Consider the following 26,160-nt stretch of genomic DNA (forward strand, 5'->3'; position numbering starts at 1 on the left):
CTTATATAAAACCTTTATATAAAATACCTAACGTCTGTTCTGTTCGCAGGGTTCGAGTCAAGCAATTTCGCCCCAGCAACATGAGCGCATTCAGCCCGTTCTCTTCAGTCAAATAACACGACTTTATACTTTCCAAACGTCCAATAACTTTACCAAAAATGACCCGATACAGGCGGGAAGGGACATTTTTGAAAATATGACTGCAAATTATTGTTTCTTCGCGGAGTTCGCGCGTTATGCATAATGTCTTTTTGCGGACAAGCGATGCGGGAGTCGTAAACGAAGTGTGCACACAGACGACACAGGTATTTACTTAACACAAAATATTTCTGTTGGCATGAAACGTTAACCATGGACATATATCTGGGATTATTAACAGATGCGATTCGAATACAATAAGGCCTATACAACAAGTATTGCAATAATTAATATTTAGGTCCACACACAGGAGAATCTGAGAAACAACAGCTAAAGTTTTACATTTGGATAGGAATTACGTTCTTTATAATGTTGCGTCACGTGTTAATTAAAGTTCAAAGACTGTTTAATTTTGTTAGCTCTGAATGATGCACATTAAGTTATAGTAGCTAATGCTAATAAAAAAGTATATTATAACATTTAGCACACAACATAATCATAACACAAAGCGAATTATATCATGCTCATATAAAGCCCCTGTATTCAGATTTCAAACCGATATTTGCAATATTAATAATGTCTCGTCTGTCCGCTGATGTCTAATGCTTGCTCATTAAGATTAACATAATTATTTCACGCTTTACATTAAACAGGTAAAATTCGCGACTTTAAAGAACTAATTTACCTGGCTGTTCATGAAGTTTGCGTTGTAAGTGTAACGTACAATACAAAGAGCCTTTCCTATTAATTTAAAATCCCAAAAATGGCTTCGGGGAGAGCTTTACTGTTTACTCAATAGCAATCAATGGTTGCCAGGGCAACTCTGACACGTCACTATGGAATGTTCGTGGATGACGTCACTTTGGGCCGCTATAAAAGCTGATTTGGAATTGGAAAATGTTATTTCATCGTCGCTTGTTATGCGAGTAATATCACTGAGTGACTATCTGTCTGAACGAGTACGAAAATCTTGCTCAATCGTCTTTTCAAAAAAGACCAGAAATTCAGTTTGAAAATATCAAACGGCTCAAGAGCGATCTCTCTCAGAACTGTGTAAACGAGAACTGTTGAAAATCTCTGTAGAACAAGAGTTCTCCTTTAGGATCAGAGATGGCTTTTAACAAGAATACATCTTTTTCATCATCATCTTCATCGTCCTCAGTTGTGGATGAAATGTCAGAGATGTCGCTGAGGAACACATCTCTGGACTCATCCGATGAGGATGTTTCCTCCAGTCACTGTACTGACAGGCTTGTGAAACATCAACTGCTGATGAACAAATTCCTGGACCTTCAGTACAGAGCCCGAGAGCGCCAGGAGGAGTTTCAGTCACTGCTGGAGCGATTTAACTATATACGTTAGTAATCTGGTTTTAGTTATACACTTATACACATGTAGTTCAGTAGCCTACTCAGACCAATGAGTCGAATAGAGTGGTCAAGTTAATGGTCTTTAATTGGCCTGATTCTTCAAGCCCTCACAAAAAACTAGAACTTCAAATAATAAAAAAAGAATACAAATGAATCAGACACTCATATTTATGCATGTATTGGTATTCAGTTGTACCTAAATGCATTACAAACTGATTAACCAGTAAAAGTAACATTTTAAAATTGATAATAAAATAAAAATAATAGAAGAAATATTCATAATTTTTGTGTTTAAAACTATAAAATCAATTATAATATTCATGGCTTTTTTTCTTAATTTCCAAACATTAAACAATCGACCCTTAACCTTATTTTTTGGACGGAGAACTGTAGAAAGCCCTTAAAACTTCTCTTTTGTTGACAAGCATTTCAGGAAAAATTAATGATGCCAAATGCATTTACAGATTTACTCTAAAGCCCCAAATTGGGATCAGATGCAGAGATGAGATCTGCACTTGACTTTGAGACAAGCAGCGCATATATTTAATTAAATCACAGCCTTAAATCACAGAGATTTGACAGTGACAACAAGCCATTTAATGATTCCAGTTTAATTTTGATAAACTGTGCAACCCTAAGCCATATATTGATCTTCTTTTTAATATCATCTAACTGTACTTAACAGTTAACGATATTTATGTTTTACTTCTTGCAGAGGAATCGCTAGAATGGGAGATTGAAAAAGTGGAGAAATCCATGTTCAGCATGGAGTGGCTGGAGGACTTGCAGAAGATCATTGATGAGTTCCAGGCCAATATGGCAAACAATGTGAGCCGCCTTCGAGAGAGCTTCAGAAAAATGCAGGAGGTTGCCTCGAAAAAAGTTCTGACCGTGAAGGCAAAAGGTAAGTTAATGTACACACACACCATCATTCATTAAAAAGCATATCTGAATCACTTTGGTTGCAGTGTGATCTAAAATGCTGTGTCAAGGTAGCTTACAGTGTAAAATGTGTTGGTTTTCAGGTAAACCAGGAAAAGATCTGGATGCCAAAGTAGTTAAAAGCATTCAGTCTCTGCCGACTTGTCCCACGGTAGCAGAATTGAAGGCAAATTCAACCGCTGCATCAACGTACTCATCAAATCTGATCATCGCCTTGAATAGCATCACCAAATCATCCTCCTGCAGTCCAGCCACAAGCAAGGCACTAAAACTATCAGCAGCGACCATTGAAAACCTCAACAAGGCATTTCAAGATCACTGCTTGGAAATTAAGACTCTCAAGACACCTAAAAAAAAAAGCAAGGTGGTTCAAGATGTGAACAGAGACGTCTTAGTTTCTCCCGTGCACCAAAGTGGATCTGCAGGTCAGCAGCAGAAGGTGAAAAAACTGCCTGCCTTTCCTGTGAAACCCAAGGCAGATGATTTTGGTTTCCCTCAGGTCAAAGAGCTTGTACGGGAGACAAATGTTGAAGTGTTGCCACTAGATAGACCAGTGATAACATTAGACACAGCTCCAAAAGACCTCCAGAGTCCGTCTGCTGATGACCCGTCTCCTCCTGGCCTTGCCAGGACTTTTGCTTTCCCCAAGATCACACGATCTGTCGAGGAGACAAAAGTTTCCACAGAGCAAAAGGCAAATGTCAAATCATCTGAAGAGACACAAGCTGATGCAGAGACGATGGAGAGAACAGAGACATCATTTGAAGAGACGATGGCTCAGAAAAACCTTAAGTGTCCATTTCCTCCTAGCTTCCAACGTCCGTCCCCCGTCAGATCTTCTGCTCTTCCTCAGATTTTGCAGTCTGTGGAGGAACCAGAAGTTGATACGGAGACGATGGAGAGAACAGAGACACCATTTGAAGAGACAATGGTTCAGGAAGACCACCAAAGTCCATTTCCTCATGCCTTCCATCATCCATCCCCCGTCAGATCTTCTGCTCTTCCTCAGATTTTGCAGTCTGTGGAGGAACCAGAAGTTGATACGGAGACAATGGAGAGAACAGAGACACCATTTGAAGAGACAATGGTTCAGGAAGACCACCAAAGTCCATTTCCTCATAGCTTCCGTCCTCCATCCCTTGTCAGATCTTTTGCTCTTTCTCAGATTTCACAGTCTGTAGAGGAGACAAAAGTTTGTGCTATGTCAGCGGTAGAACGTCAAAGTCTGTCTTCTGTCCACACCCATCCTTCCTCGTCTGTAAAACTGCCCAAAATTCAGACTCAAGCAAAGCCGTCACTTCAGAAGTCTGAGAAACCTGAGACTCACAAATATGATTCCGCAGTCTCGGGCAGCATTGAGGAGCAGTACATGAAGAACAGCGAGGAGGACGGAGACAAACTGCTTCATGCTAGCATGAAAGACCCATCGTTCATAATTGACATCAAAGCTCAAGAAAACAACCTCCAGCAGCTGGATCGAGCTTTTCAAAATAACAACATTTCCTCTGAAATGTACAACCTGTGCAGAGGAACCGTCAATCAGACACTTAAGAGTGTTGAGCTGCGTCTTGGATGTCTTTTACGGAGATACATCAAACATGTCCAAATGAAGCAATTAAGGTTAGAAAAACTTCCATTGGCTAATGGTTTATTTGATTATATATTTTGTGGTAAATCATTTTACAATTTTCCCCTTAAAAAATTCTAATTTTGGCTCATTGCATCTTTAATCTGTTATACAGGAAGACGCTCGATGGAAATTTCAAGGCCACCAGAAATTTAAGGGATGGACTGGAGTTCAAAAAAGTCCATTCTCAGCTCTGCAAGTTTGACCGTTTCCAGCAGAGTGTGAACAAAATCTGGGACGCCAAGCAAGCCTCCACTGATGAGACGCGAGAACTCTGCATCGCACGGACGGCCCATTTATACCAGCAGGTCAGTAGGAATTAGACAAGGGGGCATTAAAGCATTGATATTGAGTCTAAGACTAGTTTGTCATGTTGTAAAAATGTTAACAACATTAATTATATGGCTGATGTAAATAATAATATAAAACATGTTGTTGTCCTGCCTTCAGGTGAACGCGGTGCATGGCCTACATCTGACAGGCATATCATTTGTGCAAAGGCATGTATCACTGCCTCTGCTCACTGTGACACCCGTGCGGTTCAGCTCCAATTTGTGTCCATCTCCTCCTCGTGGACCACGAACTTCACCCAGCAGAGCCAGTCCAGCACGCCATCCTCAAATCCACCCCAAACCTCTGCACCACACGACCAGGAACACACCAGGCAGTTTCCTGAAGATCAGTCACATTCAATAATGATGGCCAGTGTCAACATAATGGCTTGTATCTGAACCCAAGAACAGATTATTGAAATGTCACAAAATTAAAACAAAAGCGAGGACGCATCAGGAACAGACTCTGGAAAAACAGAAGCACCGGCCTGTAGACATAGGAAGATGAATATAAATATAAAGATTGGTTAACCCATATTAGTGATTTCAAGCTTCGCCAGAGTCAAATAGCCAATGTTATATTAAGGAAGAGCTATGTCTTAATCAGTGTATATTTTTGTTTAAGCTTATATTGTAATAAATGTGTGAAAAAATGAATAATAAAAATGATAAATAATAAAGATATGAATCTCTCTTTATTGTTGGGCACTTAAGTATTTTGATCAATTGATCGAAGCACACCACTGAGTAGATTTGATTTTATCGGCGAAAATGGACATCTAACTGATCAAATGTGAACCGGTTATTTCTTTTAACTGAAGAAAGCATAATTTAAATGAATATGAAAGATGAGTACCTTTTTATTTGTTTAAATTCAAGTTAATTGTTACTTTAATAAAAGGCACATGCGAGTTAGGGATGAGTGTGTAATGATATTAATTATGGCATGTGACTTAAGCATGAACCATGTGAAAGGTTAGTGAACATAATTTCCATATCTTTCTAAATAATTTGCACTGATTAATAAAAAATTAAAATAATAAACCAATGTGAAAGCTTCATAATGTAAGAGATCTCTGCTGCCTGTCTCAGGTGAGGGTGGCGCTAAGTGGTCATCGCCCGCAACCGAGGTTTAAACATTTCCATTTCTAAGCATTTATTCAACGAAAGATAAAACAAATTGTGAAAACATAATATTCATTTCATAAAGGCTGTAGTACTGTGGGAAACATAAATTAAACAGAAATGTACATTTTCGCTGCTCTAGTTGTCTTCCCTCCCAAGCTGAAGTTTTGAAATATTTCTTGCCCACTGTTCATTTTCAAGCGCAGTGGGCGCACCGAGCAAAGTTACTAAAATCTTACTGAAACAAACAGCGGATGGGTCTCCGTCTAGATCGGAGGTGAAATAGAGAAACATGAGGATGACACAGATATATAGTTTATGTACGATCTGTAATTATTTATTCTGCAATCACCGATTGTATAAATGAACATAACTCTGTGAACACCCAAGTCACTTCTTCCTGGGGATATTTAACAGGATGGTAAAGAATTATGAAATATTCATACCTATCCTCATCTTCTCCTCCTCAATGTATTTCGTTCTTCGCGCTTTTGTCCGTCTTCTGTTCTGTTGCTAAAACTAACAATAGTTAAAGTTAATTTTTTTGAGTGTGATTAAAGAAATAAGTTTAAAATCTTAAAATCTCCAGGTTCCATATGCAGAGTGAAATGAGAACAGTCCAGCATTTAGAAATAATTCTTATTAACTGTTATTATTCTTGATTTTTCAAACTGTTAACAGTTTGGATTTTCGAATTATGCCTTTACTTTAGTTGTGCAGATCTGGGCTGAGGTTTTGCCCTTTGAGTGTAAGGTTTCACTGGCTGGGTGTTATTTTTAATTTTGGTAAAAAACTAAAGATTATGTTCCATGAAGATATTTTGTAAATTTCCAACCGTAAATATATCAAAACTTTATTTTTCATTAGTAATGTGCATTGCTAAGAACTTCATTTGGACAAGTTTATGGCGATTTTCTCAGTTTTTTATTTTTTATTTTTTTATTTTATTTTTTTGCATCCTCAGATTCCAGATTTTCAAATAGTTGTTTCTCTGCCAAATATTGTCTGATCCGAATAAACCATGAATCAATGGAAAGCTTATTTATTCATCTTTAGATTAAATTATGTCAAAAAATTTTCATTTTAGACTTTTTTTGTGGTCCAGGTTCACATTTGTGCTCATGATTTTACATACCACTTGCAGAATATGCAAATATGTTAGTAATTTTAACAAAATAAGAGAGTTCATGAAAATAGCATATTATTTTTTTTATATGCTATCCTGAATAAGTTATTTCACATAACAAATGCTTATATGTACTCCAAAAGAAAAAAGAAAAACGATCCCGTTCAAAAGTTTACATACCCTTCGATCTTAATACTTTGTGTCGTTTCCTGGATGATCCAAGTTGTTCATGAGTCCTGCGTTGGTCCTGAGCAGTTCAACTGCCTTCTGTTCTTCAGAAAAATCCCCCAGCTCTTGCACGTTCTCTGGTTTTCCAGCATCTTCTGCATATCTGAACATTTTGCAAAAGTGACTTTATGATTTTGAGATCCATCAATTCACACTGAGGACAACTGAGGGACTCAAATGAACATAAGGTTCAAATGCTCACCGATGCTACAGAAAGAAAAAAAGGGGGTCATTTTGTCTTATGAGAAAAATGTAACTATCTTCTGTAGCCTCTGAAGGGCAGTACTAAATAAATAAATAAGAATATTTAGGCAAAATAAGTAAAATGTACACATCTCCATTCTGCTCAAAAGTTTTCCACTTCTCTGTCATTTTCCTCCACTGCTGCTGGTCAAAGGAAACGCCCAACGGACAGGAAGAATTGATTTAAAATATAAGACTAAAGAAAATATTTCAGTTGCATAGCCTACTGCATCTATATCTTATATAAAACCTTTATATAAAATACCTAACGTCTGTTCTGTTCGCAGGGTTCGAGTCAAGCAATTTCGCCCCAGCAACATGAGCGCATTCAGCCCGTTCTCTTCAGTCAAATAACACGACTTTATACTTTCCAAACGTCCGATAACTTTACCAAAAATGACCCGAAACAGGCGGGAAGGGATATTTTTGAAAATATGACTGCAAATTATTGTTTCTTCGCGGAGTTCGCGCGTTATGCATAATGTCTTTTTGCGGACAAGCGATGCGGGAGTCGTAAACGAAGTGTGCACACAGACGACACAGGTATTTACTTAACACAAAATATTTCTGTTGGCATGAAACGTTAACCATGGACATATATCTGGGATTATTAACAGATGCGATTCGAATACAATAAGGCCTATACAACAAGTATTGCAATAATTAATATTTAGGTCCACACACAGGAGAATCTGAGAAACAACAGCTAAAGTGTTACATTTGGATAGGAATTACGTTCTTTATAATGTTGCGTCACGTGTTAATTAAAGTTCAAAGACTGTTTAATTTTGTTAGCTCTGAATGATGCACATTAAGTTATAGTAGCTAATGCTAATAAAAAAGTATATTATAACATTTAGCACACAACATAATCATGTTATAACACAAAGCGAATTATATCATGCTCATATAAAGCCCCTGTATTCAGATTTCAAACAGACATTTGCAATATTAATAATGTCTCGTCTGTCCGCTGATGTCTAATGCTTGCTCATTAAGATTAATATAATTATTTCACGCTTTACATTAAACAGGTAAAATTCGCGACTTTAAAGAACTAATTTACCTGGCTGTTCATGAAGTTTGCGTTGTAAGTGTAACGTACAATACAAAGAGACTTTCCTATTAATTTAAAATCCCAAAAATGGCTTCGGGGAGAGCTTTACTGTTTACTCAATAGCAATCAATGGTTGCCAGGGCAACTCTGACACGTCACTATGGAATGTTCGTGGATGACGTCACTTTGGGCCGCTATAAAAGCTGATTTGGAATTGGAAAATTTTATTTCATCGTCGCTTGTTATGCGAGTAATATCACTGAGTGAATATCTGTCTGAACGAGTACGAAAATCTTGCTTAATCGTCTTTTCAAAAAAGACCAGAAATTCAGTTCGAAAATATCAAACGGCTCAAGAGCGATCTCTCTCAGAACTGTGTAAACGAGAACTGTTGAAAATCTCTGTAGAACAAGAGTTCTCCTTTAGGATCAGAGATGGCTTTTAACAAGAATACATCTTTTTCATCATCATCTTCATCGTCCTCAGTTGTGGATGAAATGTCAGAGATGTCGCTGAGGAACACATCTCTGGACTCATCCGATGAGGATGTTTCCTCCAGTCACTGTACTGACAGGCTTGTGAAACATCAACTGCTGATGAACAAATTCCTGGACCTTCAGTACAGAGCCCGAGAGCGCCAGGAGGAGTTTCAGTCACTGCTGGAGCGATTTAACTATATACGTTAGTAATCTGGTTTTAGTTATACACTTAAACACATGTAGTTCAGTAGCCTACTCAGACCAATGAGTCGAATAGAGTGGTCAAGTTAATGGTCTTTAATTGGCCTGATTCTTCAAGCCCTCACAAAAAACTAGAACTTCAAATAATAAAAAAAGAATACAAATGAATCAGACACTCATATTTAGGCATGTATTGGTATTCAGTTGTACCTAAATGCATTACAAACTGATTAACCAGTAAAAGTAACATTTTAAAACTGATAATAAAATAAAAATAATAGAAGAAATATTCATAATTTTTGTGTTTAAAACTATAAAATCAATTATAATATTCATGGCTTTTTTTCTTAATTTCCAAACATTAAACAATCGACCCTTAACCTTATTTTTTGGACGGAGAACTGTAGAAAGCCCTTAAAACTTCTCTTTTGTTGACAAGCATTTCAGGAAAAATTAATGATGCCTAAGGCATTTACAGATTTACTCTAAAGCCCCAAATTGGGATCAGATGCAGAGATGAGATCTGCACTTGACTTTGAGACAAGCAGCGCATATATTTAATTAAATCACAGCCTTAAATCACAGAGATTTGACAGTGACAACAAGCCATTTAATGATTCCAGTTTCATTTTGATAAACTGTGCAACCCTAAGCCATATATTGATCTTCTTTTTAATATCATCTAACTGTACTTAACAGTTAACGGTACTTATGTTTTACTTCTTGCAGAGGAATCGCTAGAATGGGAGATTGAAAAAGTGGAGAAATCCATGTTCAGCATGGAGTGGCTGGAGGACTTGCAGAAGATCATTGATGAGTTCCAGGCCAATATGGCAAACAATGTGAGCCGCCTTCGAGAGAGCTTCAGAAAAATGCAGGAGGTTGCCTCGAAAAAAGTTCTGACCGTGAAGGCAAAAGGTAAGTTAATGTACACACACACCATCATTCATTAAAAAGCATATCTGAATCACTTTGGTTGCAGTGTGATCTAAAATGCTGTGTCAAGGTAGCTTACAGTGTAAAATGTGTTGGTTTTCAGGTAAACCAGGAAAAGATCTGGATGCCAAAGTAGTTAAAAGCATTCAGTCTCTGCCGACTTGTCCCACGGTAGCAGAATTGAAGGCAAATTCAACCGCTGCATCAACGTACTCATCAAATCTGATCATCGCCTTGAATAGCATCACCAAATCATCCTCCTGCAGTCCAGCCACAAGCAAGGCACTAAAACTATCAGCAGCGACCATTGAAAACCTCAACAAGGCATTTCAAGATCACTGCTTGGAAATTAAGACTCTCAAGACACCTAAAAAAAAAAGCAAGGTGGTTCAAGATGTGAACAGAGACGTCTTAGTTTCTCCCGTGCACCAAAGCGGATCTGCAGGTCAGCAGCAGAAGGTGAAAAAACTGCCTGCCTTTCCTGTGAAACCCAAGGCAGATGATTTTGGTTTCCCTCAGGTCAAAGAGCTTGTACGGGAGACAAATGTTGAAGTGTTGCCACTAGATAGACCAGTGATAACATTAGACACAGCTCCAAAAGACCTCCAGAGTCCGTCTGCTGATGACCCGTCTCCTCCTGGCCTTGCCAGGACTTTTGCTTTCCCCAAGATCACACGATCTGTCGAGGAGACAAAAGTTTCCACAGAGCAAAAGGCAAATGTCAAATCATCTGAAGAGACACAAGCTGATGCAGAGACGATGGAGAGAACAGAGACATCATTTGATGAGACGATGGCTCAGAAAAACCTTAAGTGTCCATTTCCTCCTAGCTTCCAACGTCCGTCCCCCGTCAGATCTTCTGCTCTTCCTCAGATTTTGCAGTCTGTGGAGGAACCAGAAGTTGATACGGAGACAATGGAGAGAACAGAGACACCATTTGAAGAGACAATGGTTCAGGAAGACCACCAAAGTCCATTTCCTCATGCCTTCCATCATCCATCCCCCGTCAGATCTTCTGCTCTTCCTCAGATTTTGCAGTCTGTGGAGGAACCAGAAGTTGATACAGAGACAATGGAGAGAACAGAGACACCTTTTGAAGAGACAATGGTTCAGGAAGACCACCAAAGTCCATTTCCTCATAGCTTCCGTCCTCCATCCCTTGTCAGATCTTTTGCTCTTTCTCAGATTTCACAGTCTGTAGAGGAGACAAAAGTTTGTGCTATGTCAGCGGTAGAACGTCAAAGTCTGTCTTCTGTCCACACCCATCCTTCCTCGTCTGTAAAACTGCCCAAAATTCAGACTCAAGCAAAGCCGTCACTTCAGAAGTCTGAGAAACCTGAGACTCACAAATATGATTCCGCAGTCTCGGGCAGCATTGAGGAGCAGTACATGAAGAACAGCGAGGAGGACGGAGACAAACTGCTTCATGCTAGCATGAAAGACCCATCGTTCATAATTGACATCAAAGCTCAAGAAAACAACCTCCAGCAGCTGGATCGAGCTTTTCAAAATAACAACATTTCCTCTGAAATGTACAACCTGTGCAGAGGAACCGTCAATCAGACACTTAAGAGTGTTGAGCTGCGTCTTGGATGTCTTTTACGGAGATACATCAAACATGTCCAAATGAAGCAATTAAGGTTAGAAAAACTTCCATTGGCTAATGGTTTATTTGATTATATATTTTGTGGTAAATCATTTTACAATTTTCCCCTTAAAAAATTCTAATTTTGGCTCATTGCATCTTTAATCTGTTATACAGGAAGACGCTCGATGGAAATTTCAAGGCCACCAGAAATTTAAGGGATGGACTGGAGTTCAAAAAAGTCCATTCTCAGCTCTGCAAGTTTGACCATTTCCAGCAGAGTGTGAACAAAATCTGGGACGCCAAGCAAGCCTCCACTGATGAGACGCGAGAACTCTGCATCGCACGGACGGCCCATTTATACCAGCAGGTCAGTAGGAATTAGACAAGGGGGCATTAAAGCATTGATATTGAGTCTAAGACTAGTTTGTCATGTTGTAAAAATGTTAACAACATTAATTATATGGCTGATGTAAATAATAATATAAAACATGTTGTTGTCCTGCCTTCAGGTGAACGCGGTGCATGGCCTACATCTGACAGGCATATCATTTGTGCAAAGGCTTGTATCACTGCCTCTGCTCACTGTGACACCCGTGCGGTTCAGCTCCAATTTGTGTCCATCTCCTCCTCGTGGACCACGAACTTCACCCAGCAGAGCCAGTCCAGCACGCCATCCTCAAATCCACCCCAAACCTCTGCACCACACGACCAGGAACACACCAGGCAGTTTCCTGAAGATCAGTCACATTCAATAATGATGGCCAGTGTCAACATAATGGCTTGTATCTGAACCCAAGAACAGATTATTGAAATGTCACAAAATTAAAACAAAAGCGAGGACGCATCAGGAACAGACTCTGGAAAAACAGAAGCACCGGCCTGTAGACATAGGAAGATGAATATAAATATAAAGATTGGTTAACCCATATTAGTGATTTCAAGCTTCGCCAGAGTCAAATAGCCAATGTTATATTAAGGAAGAGCTATGTCTTAATCAGTGTATATTTTTGTTTAAGCTTATATTGTAATAAATGTGTGAAAAAATGAATAATAAAAATGATAAATAATAAAGATATGAATCTCTCTTTATTGTTGGGCACTTAAGTATTTTGATCAATTGATCGAAGCACACCACTGAGTAGATTTGATTTTATCGGCGAAAATGGACATCTAACTGATCAAATGTGAACCGGTTATTTCTTTTAACTGAAGAAAGCATAATTTAAATGAATATGAAAGATGAGTACCTTTTTATTTGTTTAAATTCAAGTTAACTGTTACTTTAATAAAAGGCACATGCGAGTTAGGGATGAGTGTGTAATGATATTAATTATGGCATGTGACTTAAGCATGAACCATGTGAAAGGTTAGTGAACATAATTTCCATATCTTTCTAAATAATTTGCACTGATTAATAAAAAATTAAAATAATAAACCAATGTGAAAGCTTCATAATGTAAGAGATCTCTGCTGCCTGTCTCAGGTGAGGGTGGCGCTAAGTGGTCATCGCCCGCAACCGAGGTTTAAACATTTCCATTTCTAAGCATTTATTCAACGAAAGATAATATACAAAACAAATTGTGAAAACATAATATTCATTTCATAAAGGCTGTAGTACTGTGGGAAACATAAATTAAACAGAAATGTACATTTTCGCTGCTCTAGTTGTCTTCCCTCCCAAGCTGAAGTTTTGAAATATTTCTTGCCCACTGTTCATTTTCAAGCGCAGTGGGCACACCGAGCAAACTTACTAAAATCTTACTGAAACAAACAGCGGATGGGTCTCCGTCTAGATCGGAGGTGAAATAGAGAAACATGAGGATGACACAGATATATAGTTTATGTACGATCTGTAATTATTTATTCTGCAATCACCGATTGTATAAATGAACATAACTCTGTGAACACCCAAGTCACTTCTTCCTGGGGATATTTAACAGGATGGTAAAGAATTATGAAATATTCATACCTATCCTCATCTTCTCCTCCTCAATGTATTTCGTTCTTCGCGCTTTCGTCCGTCTTCTGTTCTGTTGCTAAAACTAACAATAGTTAAAGTTAATTTTTTTGAGTGTGATTAAAGAAATAAGTTTAAAAAAAATCTCCAGGTTCCATATGCAGAGTGAAATGAGAACAGTCCAGCATTTAGAAATAATTCTTATTAACTGTTATTATTCTTGATTTTTCAAACTGTTAACAGTTTGGATTTTCGAATTATGCCTTTACTTTAGTTGTGCAGATCTGGGCTGAGGTTTTGCCCTTTGAGTGTAAGGTTTCACTGGCTGGGTGTTATTTTTGGTAAAAAACTAAAGATTATGTTCCATGAAGATATTTTGTAAATTTCCAACCGTAAATATATCAAAACTTTATTTTTCATTAGTAATGTGCATTGCTAAGAACTTCATTTGGACAAGTTTATGGCGATTTTCTCAGTTTTTTATTTTTTATTTTTTATTTTATTTTTAGACTTTTTTTTGTGGTCCAGGTTCACATTTGTGCTCATGATTTTACATACCACTTGCAGAATATGCAAATATGTTAGTAATTTTAACAAAATAAGAGAGTTCATGAAAATAGCATATTATTTTTTTTATATGCTACCCTGAATAAGTTATTTCACATAACAGATGCTTATATGTACTCCAAAAGAAAAAAGAAAAACGATCCCGTTCAAAAGTTTACATACCCTTCGATCTTAATACTTTGTGTCGTTTCCTGGATGATCCAAGTTGTTCATGAGTCCTGCGTTGGTCCTGAGCAGTTCAACTGCCTTCTGTTCTTCAGAAAAATCCCCCAGCTCTTGCACGTTCTCTGGTTTTCCAGCATCTTCTGCATATCTGAACATTTTGCAAAAGTGACTTTATGATTTTGAGATCCATCAATTCACACTGAGGACAACTGAGGGACTCAAATGAACATAAGGTTCAAATGCTCACCGATGCTACAGAAAGAAAAAAAGGGGGTCATTTTGTCTTATGAGAAAAATGTAACTATCTTCTGTAGCCTCTGAAGGGCAGTACTAAATAAATAAATAAGAATATTTAGGCAAAATAAGTAAAATGTACACATCTCCATTCTGCTCAAAAGTTTTCCACTTCTCTGTCATTTTCCTCCACTGCTGCTGGTCAAAGGAAACGCCCAACGGACAGGAAGAATTGATTTAAAATATAAGACTAAAGAAAATATTTCAGTTGCATAGCCTACTGCATCTATATCTTATATAAAACCTTTATATAAAATACCTAACGTCTGTTCTGTTCGCAGGGTTCGAGTCAAGCAATTTCGCCCCAGCAACATGAGCGCATTCAGCCCGTTCTCTTCAGTCAAATAACACGACTTTATACTTTCCAAACGTCCGATAACTTTACCAAAAATGACCCGAAACAGGCGGGAAGGGATATTTTTGAAAATATGACTGCAAATTATTGTTTCTTCGCGGAGTTCGCGCGTTATGCATAATGTCTTTTTGCGGACAAGCGATGCGGGAGTCGTAAACGAAGTGTGCACACAGACGACACAGGTATTTACTTAACACAAAATATTTCTGTTGGCATGAAACGTTAACCATGGACATATATCTGGGATTATTAACAGATGCGATTCGAATACAATAAGGCCTATACAACAAGTATTGCAATAATTAATATTTAGGTCCACACACAGGAGAATCTGAGAAACAACAGCTAAAGTGTTACATTTGGATAGGAATTACGTTCTTTATAATGTTGCGTCACGTGTTAATTAAAGTTCAAAGACTGTTTAATTTTGTTAGCTCTGAATGATGCACATTAAGTTATAGTAGCTAATGCTAATAAAAAAGTATATTATAACATTTAGCACACAACATAATCATGTTATAACACAAAGCGAATTATATCATGCTCATATAAAGCCCCTGTATTCAGATTTCAAACAGACATTTGCAATATTAATAATGTCTCGTCTGTCCGCTGATGTCTAATGCTTGCTCATTAAGATTAATATAATTATTTCACGCTTTACATTAAACAGGTAAAATTCGCGACTTTAAAGAACTAATTTACCTGGCTGTTCATGAAGTTTGCGTTGTAAGTGTAACGTACAATACAAAGAGACTTTCCTATTAATTTAAAATCCCAAAAATGGCTTCGGGGAGAGCTTTACTGTTTACTCAATAGCAATCAATGGTTGCCAGGGCAACTCTGACACGTCACTATGGAATGTTCGTGGATGACGTCACTTTGGGCCGCTATAAAAGCTGATTTGGAATTGGAAAATTTTATTTCATCGTCGCTTGTTATGCGAGTAATATCACTGAGTGAATATCTGTCTGAACGAGTACGAAAATCTTGCTTAATCGTCTTTTCAAAAAAGACCAGAAATTCAGTTCGAAAATATCAAACGGCTCAAGAGCGATCTCTCTCAGAACTGTGTAAACGAGAACTGTTGAAAATCTCTGTAGAACAAGAGTTCTCCTTTAGGATCAGAGATGGCTTTTAACAAGAATACATCTTTTTCATCATCATCTTCATCGTCCTCAGTTGTGGATGAAATGTCAGAGATGTCGCTGAGGAACACATCTCTGGACTCATCCGATGAGGATGTTTCCTCCAGTCACTGTACTGACAGGCTTGTGAAACATCAACTGCTGATGAACAAATTCCTGGACCTTCAGTACAGAGCCCGAGAGCGCCAGGAGGAGTTTCAGTCACTGCTGGAGCGATTTAACTATATACGTTAGTAATCTGGTTTTAGTTATACACTTAAACACATGTAGTTCAGTAGCCTACTCAGACCAATGAGTCGAATAGAGTGGTCAAGTTAATGGTCTTTAATTGGCCTGATTCTTCAAGCCCTCACAAAAAACTAGAACTTCAAATAATAAAAAAAGAATACAAATGAATCAGACACTCATATTTAGGCATGTATTGGTATTCAGTTGTACCTAAATGCATTACAAACTGATTAACCAGTAAAAGTAACATTTTAAAACTGATAATAAAATAAAAATAATAGAAGAAATATTCATAATTTTTGTGTTTAAAACTATAAAATCAATTATAATATTCATGGCTTTTTTTCTTAATTTCCAAACATTAAACAATCGACCCTTAACCTTATTTTTTGGACGGAGAACTGTAGAAAGCCCTTAAAACTTCTCTTTTGTTGACAAGCATTTCAGGAAAAATTAATGATGCCTAAGGCATTTACAGATTTACTCTAAAGCCCCAAATTGGGATCAGATGCAGAGATGAGATCTGCACTTGACTTTGAGACAAGCAGCGCATATATTTAATTAAATCACAGCCTTAAATCACAGAGATTTGACAGTGACAACAAGCCATTTAATGATTCCAGTTTCATTTTGATAAACTGTGCAACCCTAAGCCATATATTGATCTTCTTTTTAATATCATCTAACTGTACTTAACAGTTAACGGTACTTATGTTTTACTTCTTGCAGAGGAATCGCTAGAATGGGAGATTGAAAAAGTGGAGAAATCCATGTTCAGCATGGAGTGGCTGGAGGACTTGCAGAAGATCATTGATGAGTTCCAGGCCAATATGGCAAACAATGTGAGCCGCCTTCGAGAGAGCTTCAGAAAAATGCAGGAGGTTGCCTCGAAAAAAGTTCTGACCGTGAAGGCAAAAGGTAAGTTAATGTACACACACACCATCATTCATTAAAAAGCATATCTGAATCACTTTGGTTGCAGTGTGATCTAAAATGCTGTGTCAAGGTAGCTTACAGTGTAAAATGTGTTGGTTTTCAGGTAAACCAGGAAAAGATCTGGATGCCAAAGTAGTTAAAAGCATTCAGTCTCTGCCGACTTGTCCCACGGTAGCAGAATTGAAGGCAAATTCAACCGCTGCATCAACGTACTCATCAAATCTGATCATCGCCTTGAATAGCATCACCAAATCATCCTCCTGCAGTCCAGCCACAAGCAAGGCACTAAAACTATCAGCAGCGACCATTGAAAACCTCAACAAGGCATTTCAAGATCACTGCTTGGAAATTAAGACTCTCAAGACACCTAAAAAAAAAAGCAAGGTGGTTCAAGATGTGAACAGAGACGTCTTAGTTTCTCCCGTGCACCAAAGCGGATCTGCAGGTCAGCAGCAGAAGGTGAAAAAACTGCCTGCCTTTCCTGTGAAACCCAAGGCAGATGATTTTGGTTTCCCTCAGGTCAAAGAGCTTGTACGGGAGACAAATGTTGAAGTGTTGCCACTAGATAGACCAGTGATAACATTAGACACAGCTCCAAAAGACCTCCAGAGTCCGTCTGCTGATGACCCGTCTCCTCCTGGCCTTGCCAGGACTTTTGCTTTCCCCAAGATCACACGATCTGTCGAGGAGACAAAAGTTTCCACAGAGCAAAAGGCAAATGTCAAATCATCTGAAGAGACACAAGCTGATGCAGAGACGATGGAGAGAACAGAGACATCATTTGATGAGACGATGGCTCAGAAAAACCTTAAGTGTCCATTTCCTCCTAGCTTCCAACGTCCGTCCCCCGTCAGATCTTCTGCTCTTCCTCAGATTTTGCAGTCTGTGGAGGAACCAGAAGTTGATACGGAGACAATGGAGAGAACAGAGACACCATTTGAAGAGACAATGGTTCAGGAAGACCACCAAAGTCCATTTCCTCATGCCTTCCATCATCCATCCCCCGTCAGATCTTCTGCTCTTCCTCAGATTTTGCAGTCTGTGGAGGAACCAGAAGTTGATACAGAGACAATGGAGAGAACAGAGACACCTTTTGAAGAGACAATGGTTCAGGAAGACCACCAAAGTCCATTTCCTCATAGCTTCCGTCCTCCATCCCTTGTCAGATCTTTTGCTCTTTCTCAGATTTCACAGTCTGTAGAGGAGACAAAAGTTTGTGCTATGTCAGCGGTAGAACGTCAAAGTCTGTCTTCTGTCCACACCCATCCTTCCTCGTCTGTAAAACTGCCCAAAATTCAGACTCAAGCAAAGCCGTCACTTCAGAAGTCTGAGAAACCTGAGACTCACAAATATGATTCCGCAGTCTCGGGCAGCATTGAGGAGCAGTACATGAAGAACAGCGAGGAGGACGGAGACAAACTGCTTCATGCTAGCATGAAAGACCCATCGTTCATAATTGACATCAAAGCTCAAGAAAACAACCTCCAGCAGCTGGATCGAGCTTTTCAAAATAACAACATTTCCTCTGAAATGTACAACCTGTGCAGAGGAACCGTCAATCAGACACTTAAGAGTGTTGAGCTGCGTCTTGGATGTCTTTTACGGAGATACATCAAACATGTCCAAATGAAGCAATTAAGGTTAGAAAAACTTCCATTGGCTAATGGTTTATTTGATTATATATTTTGTGGTAAATCATTTTACAATTTTCCCCTTAAAAAATTCTAATTTTGGCTCATTGCATCTTTAATCTGTTATACAGGAAGACGCTCGATGGAAATTTCAAGGCCACCAGAAATTTAAGGGATGGACTGGAGTTCAAAAAAGTCCATTCTCAGCTCTGCAAGTTTGACCATTTCCAGCAGAGTGTGAACAAAATCTGGGACGCCAAGCAAGCCTCCACTGATGAGACGCGAGAACTCTGCATCGCACGGACGGCCCATTTATACCAGCAGGTCAGTAGGAATTAGACAAGGGGGCATTAAAGCATTGATATTGAGTCTAAGACTAGTTTGTCATGTTGTAAAAATGTTAACAACATTAATTATATGGCTGATGTAAATAATAATATAAAACATGTTGTTGTCCTGCCTTCAGGTGAACGCGGTGCATGGCCTACATCTGACAGGCATATCATTTGTGCAAAGGCTTGTATCACTGCCTCTGCTCACTGTGACACCCGTGCGGTTCAGCTCCAATTTGTGTCCATCTCCTCCTCGTGGACCACGAACTTCACCCAGCAGAGCCAGTCCAGCACGCCATCCTCAAATCCACCCCAAACCTCTGCACCACACGACCAGGAACACACCAGGCAGTTTCCTGAAGATCAGTCACATTCAATAATGATGGCCAGTGTCAACATAATGGCTTGTATCTGAACCCAAGAACAGATTATTGAAATGTCACAAAATTAAAACAAAAGCGAGGACGCATCAGGAACAGACTCTGGAAAAACAGAAGCACCGGCCTGTAGACATAGGAAGATGAATATAAATATAAAGATTGGTTAACCCATATTAGTGATTTCAAGCTTCGCCAGAGTCAAATAGCCAATGTTATATTAAGGAAGAGCTATGTCTTAATCAGTGTATATTTTTGTTTAAGCTTATATTGTAATAAATGTGTGAAAAAATGAATAATAAAAATGATAAATAATAAAGATATGAATCTCTCTTTATTGTTGGGCACTTAAGTATTTTGATCAATTGATCGAAGCACACCACTGAGTAGATTTGATTTTATCGGCGAAAATGGACATCTAACTGATCAAATGTGAACCGGTTATTTCTTTTAACTGAAGAAAGCATAATTTAAATGAATATGAAAGATGAGTACCTTTTTATTTGTTTAAATTCAAGTTAACTGTTACTTTAATAAAAGGCACATGCGAGTTAGGGATGAGTGTGTAATGATATTAATTATGGCATGTGACTTAAGCATGAACCATGTGAAAGGTTAGTGAACATAATTTCCATATCTTTCTAAATAATTTGCACTGATTAATAAAAAATTAAAATAATAAACCAATGTGAAAGCTTCATAATGTAAGAGATCTCTGCTGCCTGTCTCAGGTGAGGGTGGCGCTAAGTGGTCATCGCCCGCAACCGAGGTTTAAACATTTCCATTTCTAAGCATTTATTCAACGAAAGATAATATACAAAACAAATTGTGAAAACATAATATTCATTTCATAAAGGCTGTAGTACTGTGGGAAACATAAATTAAACAGAAATGTACATTTTCGCTGCTCTAGTTGTCTTCCCTCCCAAGCTGAAGTTTTGAAATATTTCTTGCCCACTGTTCATTTTCAAGCGCAGTGGGCACACCGAGCAAACTTACTAAAATCTTACTGAAACAAACAGCGGATGGGTCTCCGTCTAGATCGGAGGTGAAATAGAGAAACATGAGGATGACACAGATATATAGTTTATGTACGATCTGTAATTATTTATTCTGCAATCACCGATTGTATAAATGAACATAACTCTGTGAACACCCAAGTCACTTCTTCCTGGGGATATTTAACAGGATGGTAAAGAATTATGAAATATTCATACCTATCCTCATCTTCTCCTCCTCAATGTATTTCGTTCTTCGCGCTTTCGTCCGTCTTCTGTTCTGTTGCTAAAACTAACAATAGTTAAAGTTAATTTTTTTGAGTGTGATTAAAGAAATAAGTTTAAAAAAAATCTCCAGGTTCCATATGCAGAGTGAAATGAGAACAGTCCAGCATTTAGAAATAATTCTTATTAACTGTTATTATTCTTGATTTTTTCAAACTGTTAACAGTTTGGATTTTCGAATTATGCCTTTACTTTAGTTGTGCAGATCTGGGCTGAGGTTTTGCCCTTTGAGTGTAAGGTTTCACTGGCTGGGTGTTATTTTTGGTAAAAAACTAAAGATTATGTTCCATGAAGATATTTTGTAAATTTCCAACCGTAAATATATCAAAACTTTATTTTTCATTAGTAATGTGCATTGCTAAGAACTTCATTTGGACAAGTTTATGGCGATTTTCTCAGTTTTTTATTTTTTATTTTTTTATTTTATTTTTAGACTTTTTTTTGTGGTCCAGGTTCACATTTGTGCTCATGATTTTACATACCACTTGCAGAATATGCAAATATGTTAGTAATTTTAACAAAATAAGAGAGTTCATGAAAATAGCATATTATTTTTTTTATATGCTACCCTGAATAAGTTATTTCACATAACAGATGCTTATATGTACTCCAAAAGAAAAAAGAAAAACGATCCCGTTCAAAAGTTTACATACCCTTCGATCTTAATACTTTGTGTCGTTTCCTGGATGATCCAAGTTGTTCATGAGTCCTGCGTTGGTCCTGAGCAGTTCAACTGCCTTCTGTTCTTCAGAAAAATCCCCCAGCTCTTGCACGTTCTCTGGTTTTCCAGCATCTTCTGCATATCTGAACATTTTGCAAAAGTGACTTTATGATTTTGAGATCCATCAATTCACACTGAGGACAACTGAGGGACTCAAATGAACATAAGGTTCAAATGCTCACCGATGCTACAGAAAGAAAAAAAGGGGGTCATTTTGTCTTATGAGAAAAATGTAACTATCTTCTGTAGCCTCTGAAGGGCAGTACTAAATAAATAAATAAGAATATTTAGGCAAAATAAGTAAAATGTACACATCTCCATTCTGCTCAAAAGTTTTCCACTTCTCTGTCATTTTCCTCCACTGCTGCTGGTCAAAGGAAACGCCCAACGGACAGGAAGAATTGATTTAAAATATAAGACTAAAGAAAATATTTCAGTTGCATAGCCTACTGCATCTATATCTTATATAAAACCTTTATATAAAATACCTAACGTCTGTTCTGTTCGCAGGGTTCGAGTCAAGCAATTTCGCCCCAGCAACATGAGCGCATTCAGCCCGTTCTCTTCAGTCAAATAACACGACTTTATACTTTCCAAACGTCCGATAACTTTACCAAAAATGACCCGAAACAGGCGGGAAGGGATATTTTTGAAAATATGACTGCAAATTATTGTTTCTTCGCGGAGTTCGCGCGTTATGCATAATGTCTTTTTGCGGACAAGCGATGCGGGAGTCGTAAACGAAGTGTGCACACAGACGACACAGGTATTTACTTAACACAAAATATTTCTGTTGGCATGAAACGTTAACCATGGACATATATCTGGGATTATTAACAGATGCGATTCGAATACAATAAGGCCTATACAACAAGTATTGCAATAATTAATATTTAGGTCCACACACAGGAGAATCTGAGAAACAACAGCTAAAGTGTTACATTTGGATAGGAATTACGTTCTTTATAATGTTGCGTCACGTGTTAATTAAAGTTCAAAGACTGTTTAATTTTGTTAGCTCTGAATGATGCACATTAAGTTATAGTAGCTAATGCTAATAAAAAAGTATATTATAACATTTAGCACACAACATAATCATGTTATAACACAAAGCGAATTATATCATGCTCATATAAAGCCCCTGTATTCAGATTTCAAACAGACATTTGCAATATTAATAATGTCTCGTCTGTCCGCTGATGTCTAATGCTTGCTCATTAAGATTAATATAATTATTTCACGCTTTACATTAAACAGGTAAAATTCGCGACTTTAAAGAACTAATTTACCTGGCTGTTCATGAAGTTTGCGTTGTAAGTGTAACGTACAATACAAAGAGCCTTTCCTATTAATTTAAAATCCCAAAATGGCTTCGGGGAGAGCTTTACTGTTTACTCAATAGCAATCAATGGTTGCCAGGGCAACTCTGACACGTCACTATGGAATGTTCGTGGATGACGTCACTTTGGGCCGCTATAAAAGCTGATTTGGAATTGGAAAATTTTATTTCATCGTCGCTTGTTATGCGATTAATATCACTGAGTGAATATCTGTCTGAACGAGTACGAAAATCTTGCTTAATCGTCTTTTCAAAAAAGACCAGAAATTCAGTTCGAAAATATCAAACGGCTCAAGAGCGATCTCTCTCAGAACTGTGTAAACGAGAACTGTTGAAAATCTCTGTAGAACAAGAGTTCTCCTTTAGGATCAGAGATGGCTTTTAACAAGAATACATCTTTTTCATCATCATCTTCATCGTCCTCAGTTGTGGATGAAATGTCAGAGATGTCGCTGAGGAACACATCTCTGGACTCATCCGATGAGGATGTTTCCTCCAGTCACTGTACTGACAGGCTTGTGAAACATCAACTGCTGATGAACAAATTCCTGGACCTTCAGTACAGAGCCCGAGAGCGCCAGGAGGAGTTTCAGTCACTGCTGGAGCGATTTAACTATATACGTTAGTAATCTGGTTTTAGTTATACACTTATACACATGTAGTTCAGTAGCCTACTCAGACCAATGAGTCGAATAGAGTGGTCAAGTTAATGGTCTTTAATTGGCCTGATTCTTCAAGCCCTCACAAAAAACTAGAACTTCAAAAAAAAAAAAAAAGAATACAAATGAATCAGACACTCATATTTAGGCATGTATTGGTATTCAGTTGTACCTAAATGCATTACAAACTGATTAACCAGTAAAAGTAACATTTTAAAATTGATAATAAAATTAAAATAATAGAAGAAATATTCATAATTTTTGTGTTTAAAACTATAAAATCAATTATAATATTCATGGCTTTTTTTCTTAATTTCCAAACATTAAACAATCGACCCTTAACCTTATTTTTTGGACGGAGAACTGTAGAAAGCCCTTAAAACTTCTCTTTTGTTGACAAGCATTTCAGGAAAAATTTAATTAAATCACAGCCTTAAATCACAGAGATTTGACAGTGACAACAAGCCATTTAATGATTCCAGTTTAATTTTGATAAACTGTGCAACCCTAAGCCATATATTGATCTTCTTTTTAATATCATCTAACTGTACTTAACAGTTAACGGTACTTATGTTTTACTTCTTGCAGAGGAATCGCTAGAATGGGAGATTGAAAAAGTGGAGAAATCCATGTTCAGCATGGAGTGGCTGGAGGACTTGCAGAAGATCATTGATGAGTTCCAGGCCAATATGGCAAACAATGTGAGCCGCCTTCGAGAGAGCTTCAGAAAAATGCAGGAGGTTGCCTCGAAAAAAGTTCTGACCGTGAAGGCAAAAGGTAAGTTAATGTACACACACACCATCATTCATTAAAAAGCATATCTAAATCACTTTGGTTGCAGTGTGATCTAAAATGCTGTGTCAAGGTAGCTTACAGTGTAAAATGTGTTGGTTTTCAGGTAAACCAGGAAAAGATCTGGATGCCAAAGTAGTTAAAAGCATTCAGTCTCTGCCGACTTGTCCCACGGTAGCAGAATTGAAGGCAAATTCAACCGCTGCATCAACGTACTCATCAAATCTGATCATCGCCTTGAATAGCATCACCAAATCATCCTCCTGCAGTCAGCCACAAGCAAGGCACTAAAAACTATCAGCAGCGACCATTGAAAACCTCAACAAGGCATTTCAAGATCACTGCTTGGAAATTAAGACTCTCAAGACACCTAAAAAAAAAAGCAAGGTGGTTCAAGATGTGAACAGAGACGTCTTAGTTTCTCCCGTGCACCAAAGCGGATCTGCAGGTCAGCAGCAGAAGGTGAAAAAACTGCCTGCCTTTCCTGTGAAACCCAAGGCAGATGATTTTGGTTTCCCTCAGGTCAAAGAGCTTGTACGGGAGACAAATGTTGAAGTGTTGCCACTAGATAGACCAGTGATAACATTAGACACAGCTCCAAAAGACCTCCAGAGTCCGTCTGCTGATGACCCGTCTCCTCCTGGCCTTGCCAGGACTTTTGCTTTCCCCAAGATCACACGATCTGTCGAGGAGACAAAAGTTTCCACAGAGCAAAAGGCAAATGTCAAATCATCTGAAGAGACACAAGCTGATGCAGAGACGATGGAGAGAACAGAGACATCATTTGATGAGACGATGGCTCAGAAAAACCTTAAGTGTCCATTTCCTCCTAGCTTCCAACGTCCGTCCCCCGTCAGATTCTTCTGCTCTTCCTCAGATTTTGCAGTCTGTGGAGGAACCAGAAGTTGATACGGAGACAATGGAGAGAACAGAGACACCATTTGAAGAGACAATGGTTCAGGAAGACCACCAAAGTCCATTTCCTCATGCCTTCCATCATCCATCCCGTCAGATCTTCTGCTCTTCCTCAGATTTTGCAGTCTGTGGAGGAACCAGAAGTTGATACAGAGACAATGGAGAGAACAGAGACACCTTTTGAAGAGACAATGGTTCAGGAAGACCACCAAAGTCCATTTCCTCATAGCTTCCGTCCTCCATCCCTTGTCAGATCTTTTGCTCTTTCTCAGATTTCACAGTCTGTAGAGGAGACAAAAGTTTGTGCTATGTCAGCGGTACGTCAAAGTCTGTCTTCTGTCCACACCATCCTTCCTCGTCTGTAAAAACTGCCCAAAATTCAGACTCAAGCAAAGCCGTCACTTCAGAAGTCTGAGAAACCTGAGACTCACAAATATGATTCCGCAGTCTCGGGCAGCATTGAGGAGCAGTACATGAAGAACAGCGAGGAGGACGGAGACAAACTGCTTCATGCTAGCATGAAAGACCCATCGTTCATAATTGACATCAAAGCTCAAGAAAACAACCTCCAGCAGCTGGATCGAGCTTTTCAAAAATAACAACATTTCCTCTGAAATGTACAACCTGTGCAGAGGAACCGTCAATCAGACACTTAAGAGTGTTGAGCTGCGTCTTGGATGTCTTTTACGGAGATACATCAAACATGTCCAAATGAAGCAATTAAGGTTAGAAAAACTTCCATTGGCTATGGTTTATTTGATTATATATTTTGTGGTAAATCATTTTACAATTTCCCCCTTAAAAAATTCTAATTTTGGCTCATTGCATCTTTAATCTGTTATACAGGAAGACGCTCGATGGAAATTTCAAGGCCACCAGAAATTTAAGGGAGTGGACTGGAGTTCAAAAAAGTCCATTCTCAGCTCTGCAAGTTTGACCATTCCAGCAGAGTGTGAACAAAATCTGGGACGCCAAGCAAGCCTCCACTGATGAGACGCGAGAACTCTGCATCGCACGGACGGCCCATTTATACCAGCAGGTCAGTAGGAATTAGACAAGGGGCATTAAA

The 26,160-nt window shown here is 38.3% G+C and overlaps 4 protein-coding genes and 1 long non-coding RNA gene across 7 annotated transcripts; 4 read left to right on the forward strand and 1 right to left on the reverse strand.

The window, feature by feature from the left end:
* Positions 1-1,130: 1,130 nt before the first annotated feature.
* LOC113093795 (uncharacterized) lies at positions 1,131-5,093 on the forward strand. The gene is made up of 5 exons (XM_026259362.1): positions 1,131-1,495; positions 2,224-2,412; positions 2,534-4,070; positions 4,193-4,385; positions 4,528-5,093. The coding sequence occupies exons 1-5, from the start codon at positions 1,249-1,251 to the stop codon at positions 4,771-4,773; spliced, it is 2,412 nt and encodes an 803-aa protein (XP_026115147.1). The 5' UTR covers positions 1,131-1,248; the 3' UTR covers positions 4,774-5,093.
* On the reverse strand, positions 4,612-24,381 carry LOC113093802 (uncharacterized). 3 transcript variants are annotated; one of them, XR_003287903.1, is made up of 10 exons: positions 24,259-24,381; positions 21,319-21,469; positions 20,600-20,672; positions 19,214-19,361; positions 14,079-14,229; positions 13,362-13,434; positions 11,976-12,123; positions 6,841-6,991; positions 5,981-6,053; positions 4,613-4,749 (listed from the first exon to the last, which is right to left on the reverse strand). It is a non-coding gene; the product is annotated as an uncharacterized LOC113093802 (long non-coding RNA). The 3 variants fall into 3 exon arrangements; XR_003287902.1 differs by lacking the exon at positions 24,259-24,381 and adding an exon at positions 22,676-22,764; XR_003287904.1 differs by lacking the exons at positions 5,981-6,053; positions 24,259-24,381 and having other exon boundaries at positions 4,612-4,749; positions 21,319-21,457.
* LOC113093797 (uncharacterized) lies at positions 6,998-12,467 on the forward strand. Its single transcript, XM_026259364.1, has 5 exons — positions 6,998-8,869; positions 9,598-9,786; positions 9,908-11,444; positions 11,567-11,759; positions 11,902-12,467. Exons 1-5 carry the CDS (start codon positions 8,623-8,625, stop codon positions 12,145-12,147), a joined length of 2,412 nt encoding a protein of 803 aa, XP_026115149.1. The 5' UTR covers positions 6,998-8,622; the 3' UTR covers positions 12,148-12,467.
* LOC113093800 (uncharacterized) lies at positions 14,236-19,705 on the forward strand. The gene is made up of 5 exons (XM_026259365.1): positions 14,236-16,107; positions 16,836-17,024; positions 17,146-18,682; positions 18,805-18,997; positions 19,140-19,705. The coding sequence occupies exons 1-5, from the start codon at positions 15,861-15,863 to the stop codon at positions 19,383-19,385; spliced, it is 2,412 nt and encodes an 803-aa protein (XP_026115150.1). The 5' UTR covers positions 14,236-15,860; the 3' UTR covers positions 19,386-19,705.
* On the forward strand, positions 23,062-24,474 carry LOC113093801 (uncharacterized). Its single transcript, XM_026259366.1, has 3 exons — positions 23,062-23,346; positions 23,973-24,161; positions 24,283-24,474. The coding sequence occupies exons 1-3, from the start codon at positions 23,100-23,102 to the stop codon at positions 24,465-24,467; spliced, it is 621 nt and encodes a 206-aa protein (XP_026115151.1). The 5' UTR covers positions 23,062-23,099; the 3' UTR covers positions 24,468-24,474.
* The last annotated feature ends 1,686 nt before the right edge of the window (positions 24,475-26,160 follow it).

This window comes from Carassius auratus, unplaced genomic scaffold, assembly GCF_003368295.1.
Source record: "Carassius auratus strain Wakin unplaced genomic scaffold, ASM336829v1 scaf_tig00215142, whole genome shotgun sequence".
In the NCBI taxonomy this organism is placed as follows: Eukaryota; Metazoa; Chordata; class Actinopteri; order Cypriniformes; family Cyprinidae; genus Carassius; species Carassius auratus.

Coding starts and splice junctions, on each gene's coding strand:
- LOC113093795 (XM_026259362.1), top strand. CDS start 1,249: ATGGCTTTTAACAAGAATACATCTTTTTCATCATCATCTTCATCGTCC. Junction 2,413..2,533: donor TCTGACCGTGAAGGCAAAAG/GTAAGTTAATGT, acceptor GTTGGTTTTCAG/GTAAACCAGGAAAAGATCTG. Junction 4,386..4,527: donor CGGCCCATTTATACCAGCAG/GTCAGTAGGAAT, acceptor TCCTGCCTTCAG/GTGAACGCGGTGCATGGCCT.
- LOC113093797 (XM_026259364.1), top strand. CDS start 8,623: ATGGCTTTTAACAAGAATACATCTTTTTCATCATCATCTTCATCGTCC. Junction 9,787..9,907: donor TCTGACCGTGAAGGCAAAAG/GTAAGTTAATGT, acceptor GTTGGTTTTCAG/GTAAACCAGGAAAAGATCTG. Junction 11,445..11,566: donor GTCCAAATGAAGCAATTAAG/GTTAGAAAAACT, acceptor TCTGTTATACAG/GAAGACGCTCGATGGAAATT.
- LOC113093800 (XM_026259365.1), top strand. CDS start 15,861: ATGGCTTTTAACAAGAATACATCTTTTTCATCATCATCTTCATCGTCC. Junction 17,025..17,145: donor TCTGACCGTGAAGGCAAAAG/GTAAGTTAATGT, acceptor GTTGGTTTTCAG/GTAAACCAGGAAAAGATCTG. Junction 18,998..19,139: donor CGGCCCATTTATACCAGCAG/GTCAGTAGGAAT, acceptor TCCTGCCTTCAG/GTGAACGCGGTGCATGGCCT.
- LOC113093801 (XM_026259366.1), top strand. CDS start 23,100: ATGGCTTTTAACAAGAATACATCTTTTTCATCATCATCTTCATCGTCC. Junction 23,347..23,972: donor GGAGCGATTTAACTATATAC/GTTAGTAATCTG, acceptor TACTTCTTGCAG/AGGAATCGCTAGAATGGGAG. Junction 24,162..24,282: donor TCTGACCGTGAAGGCAAAAG/GTAAGTTAATGT, acceptor GTTGGTTTTCAG/GTAAACCAGGAAAAGATCTG.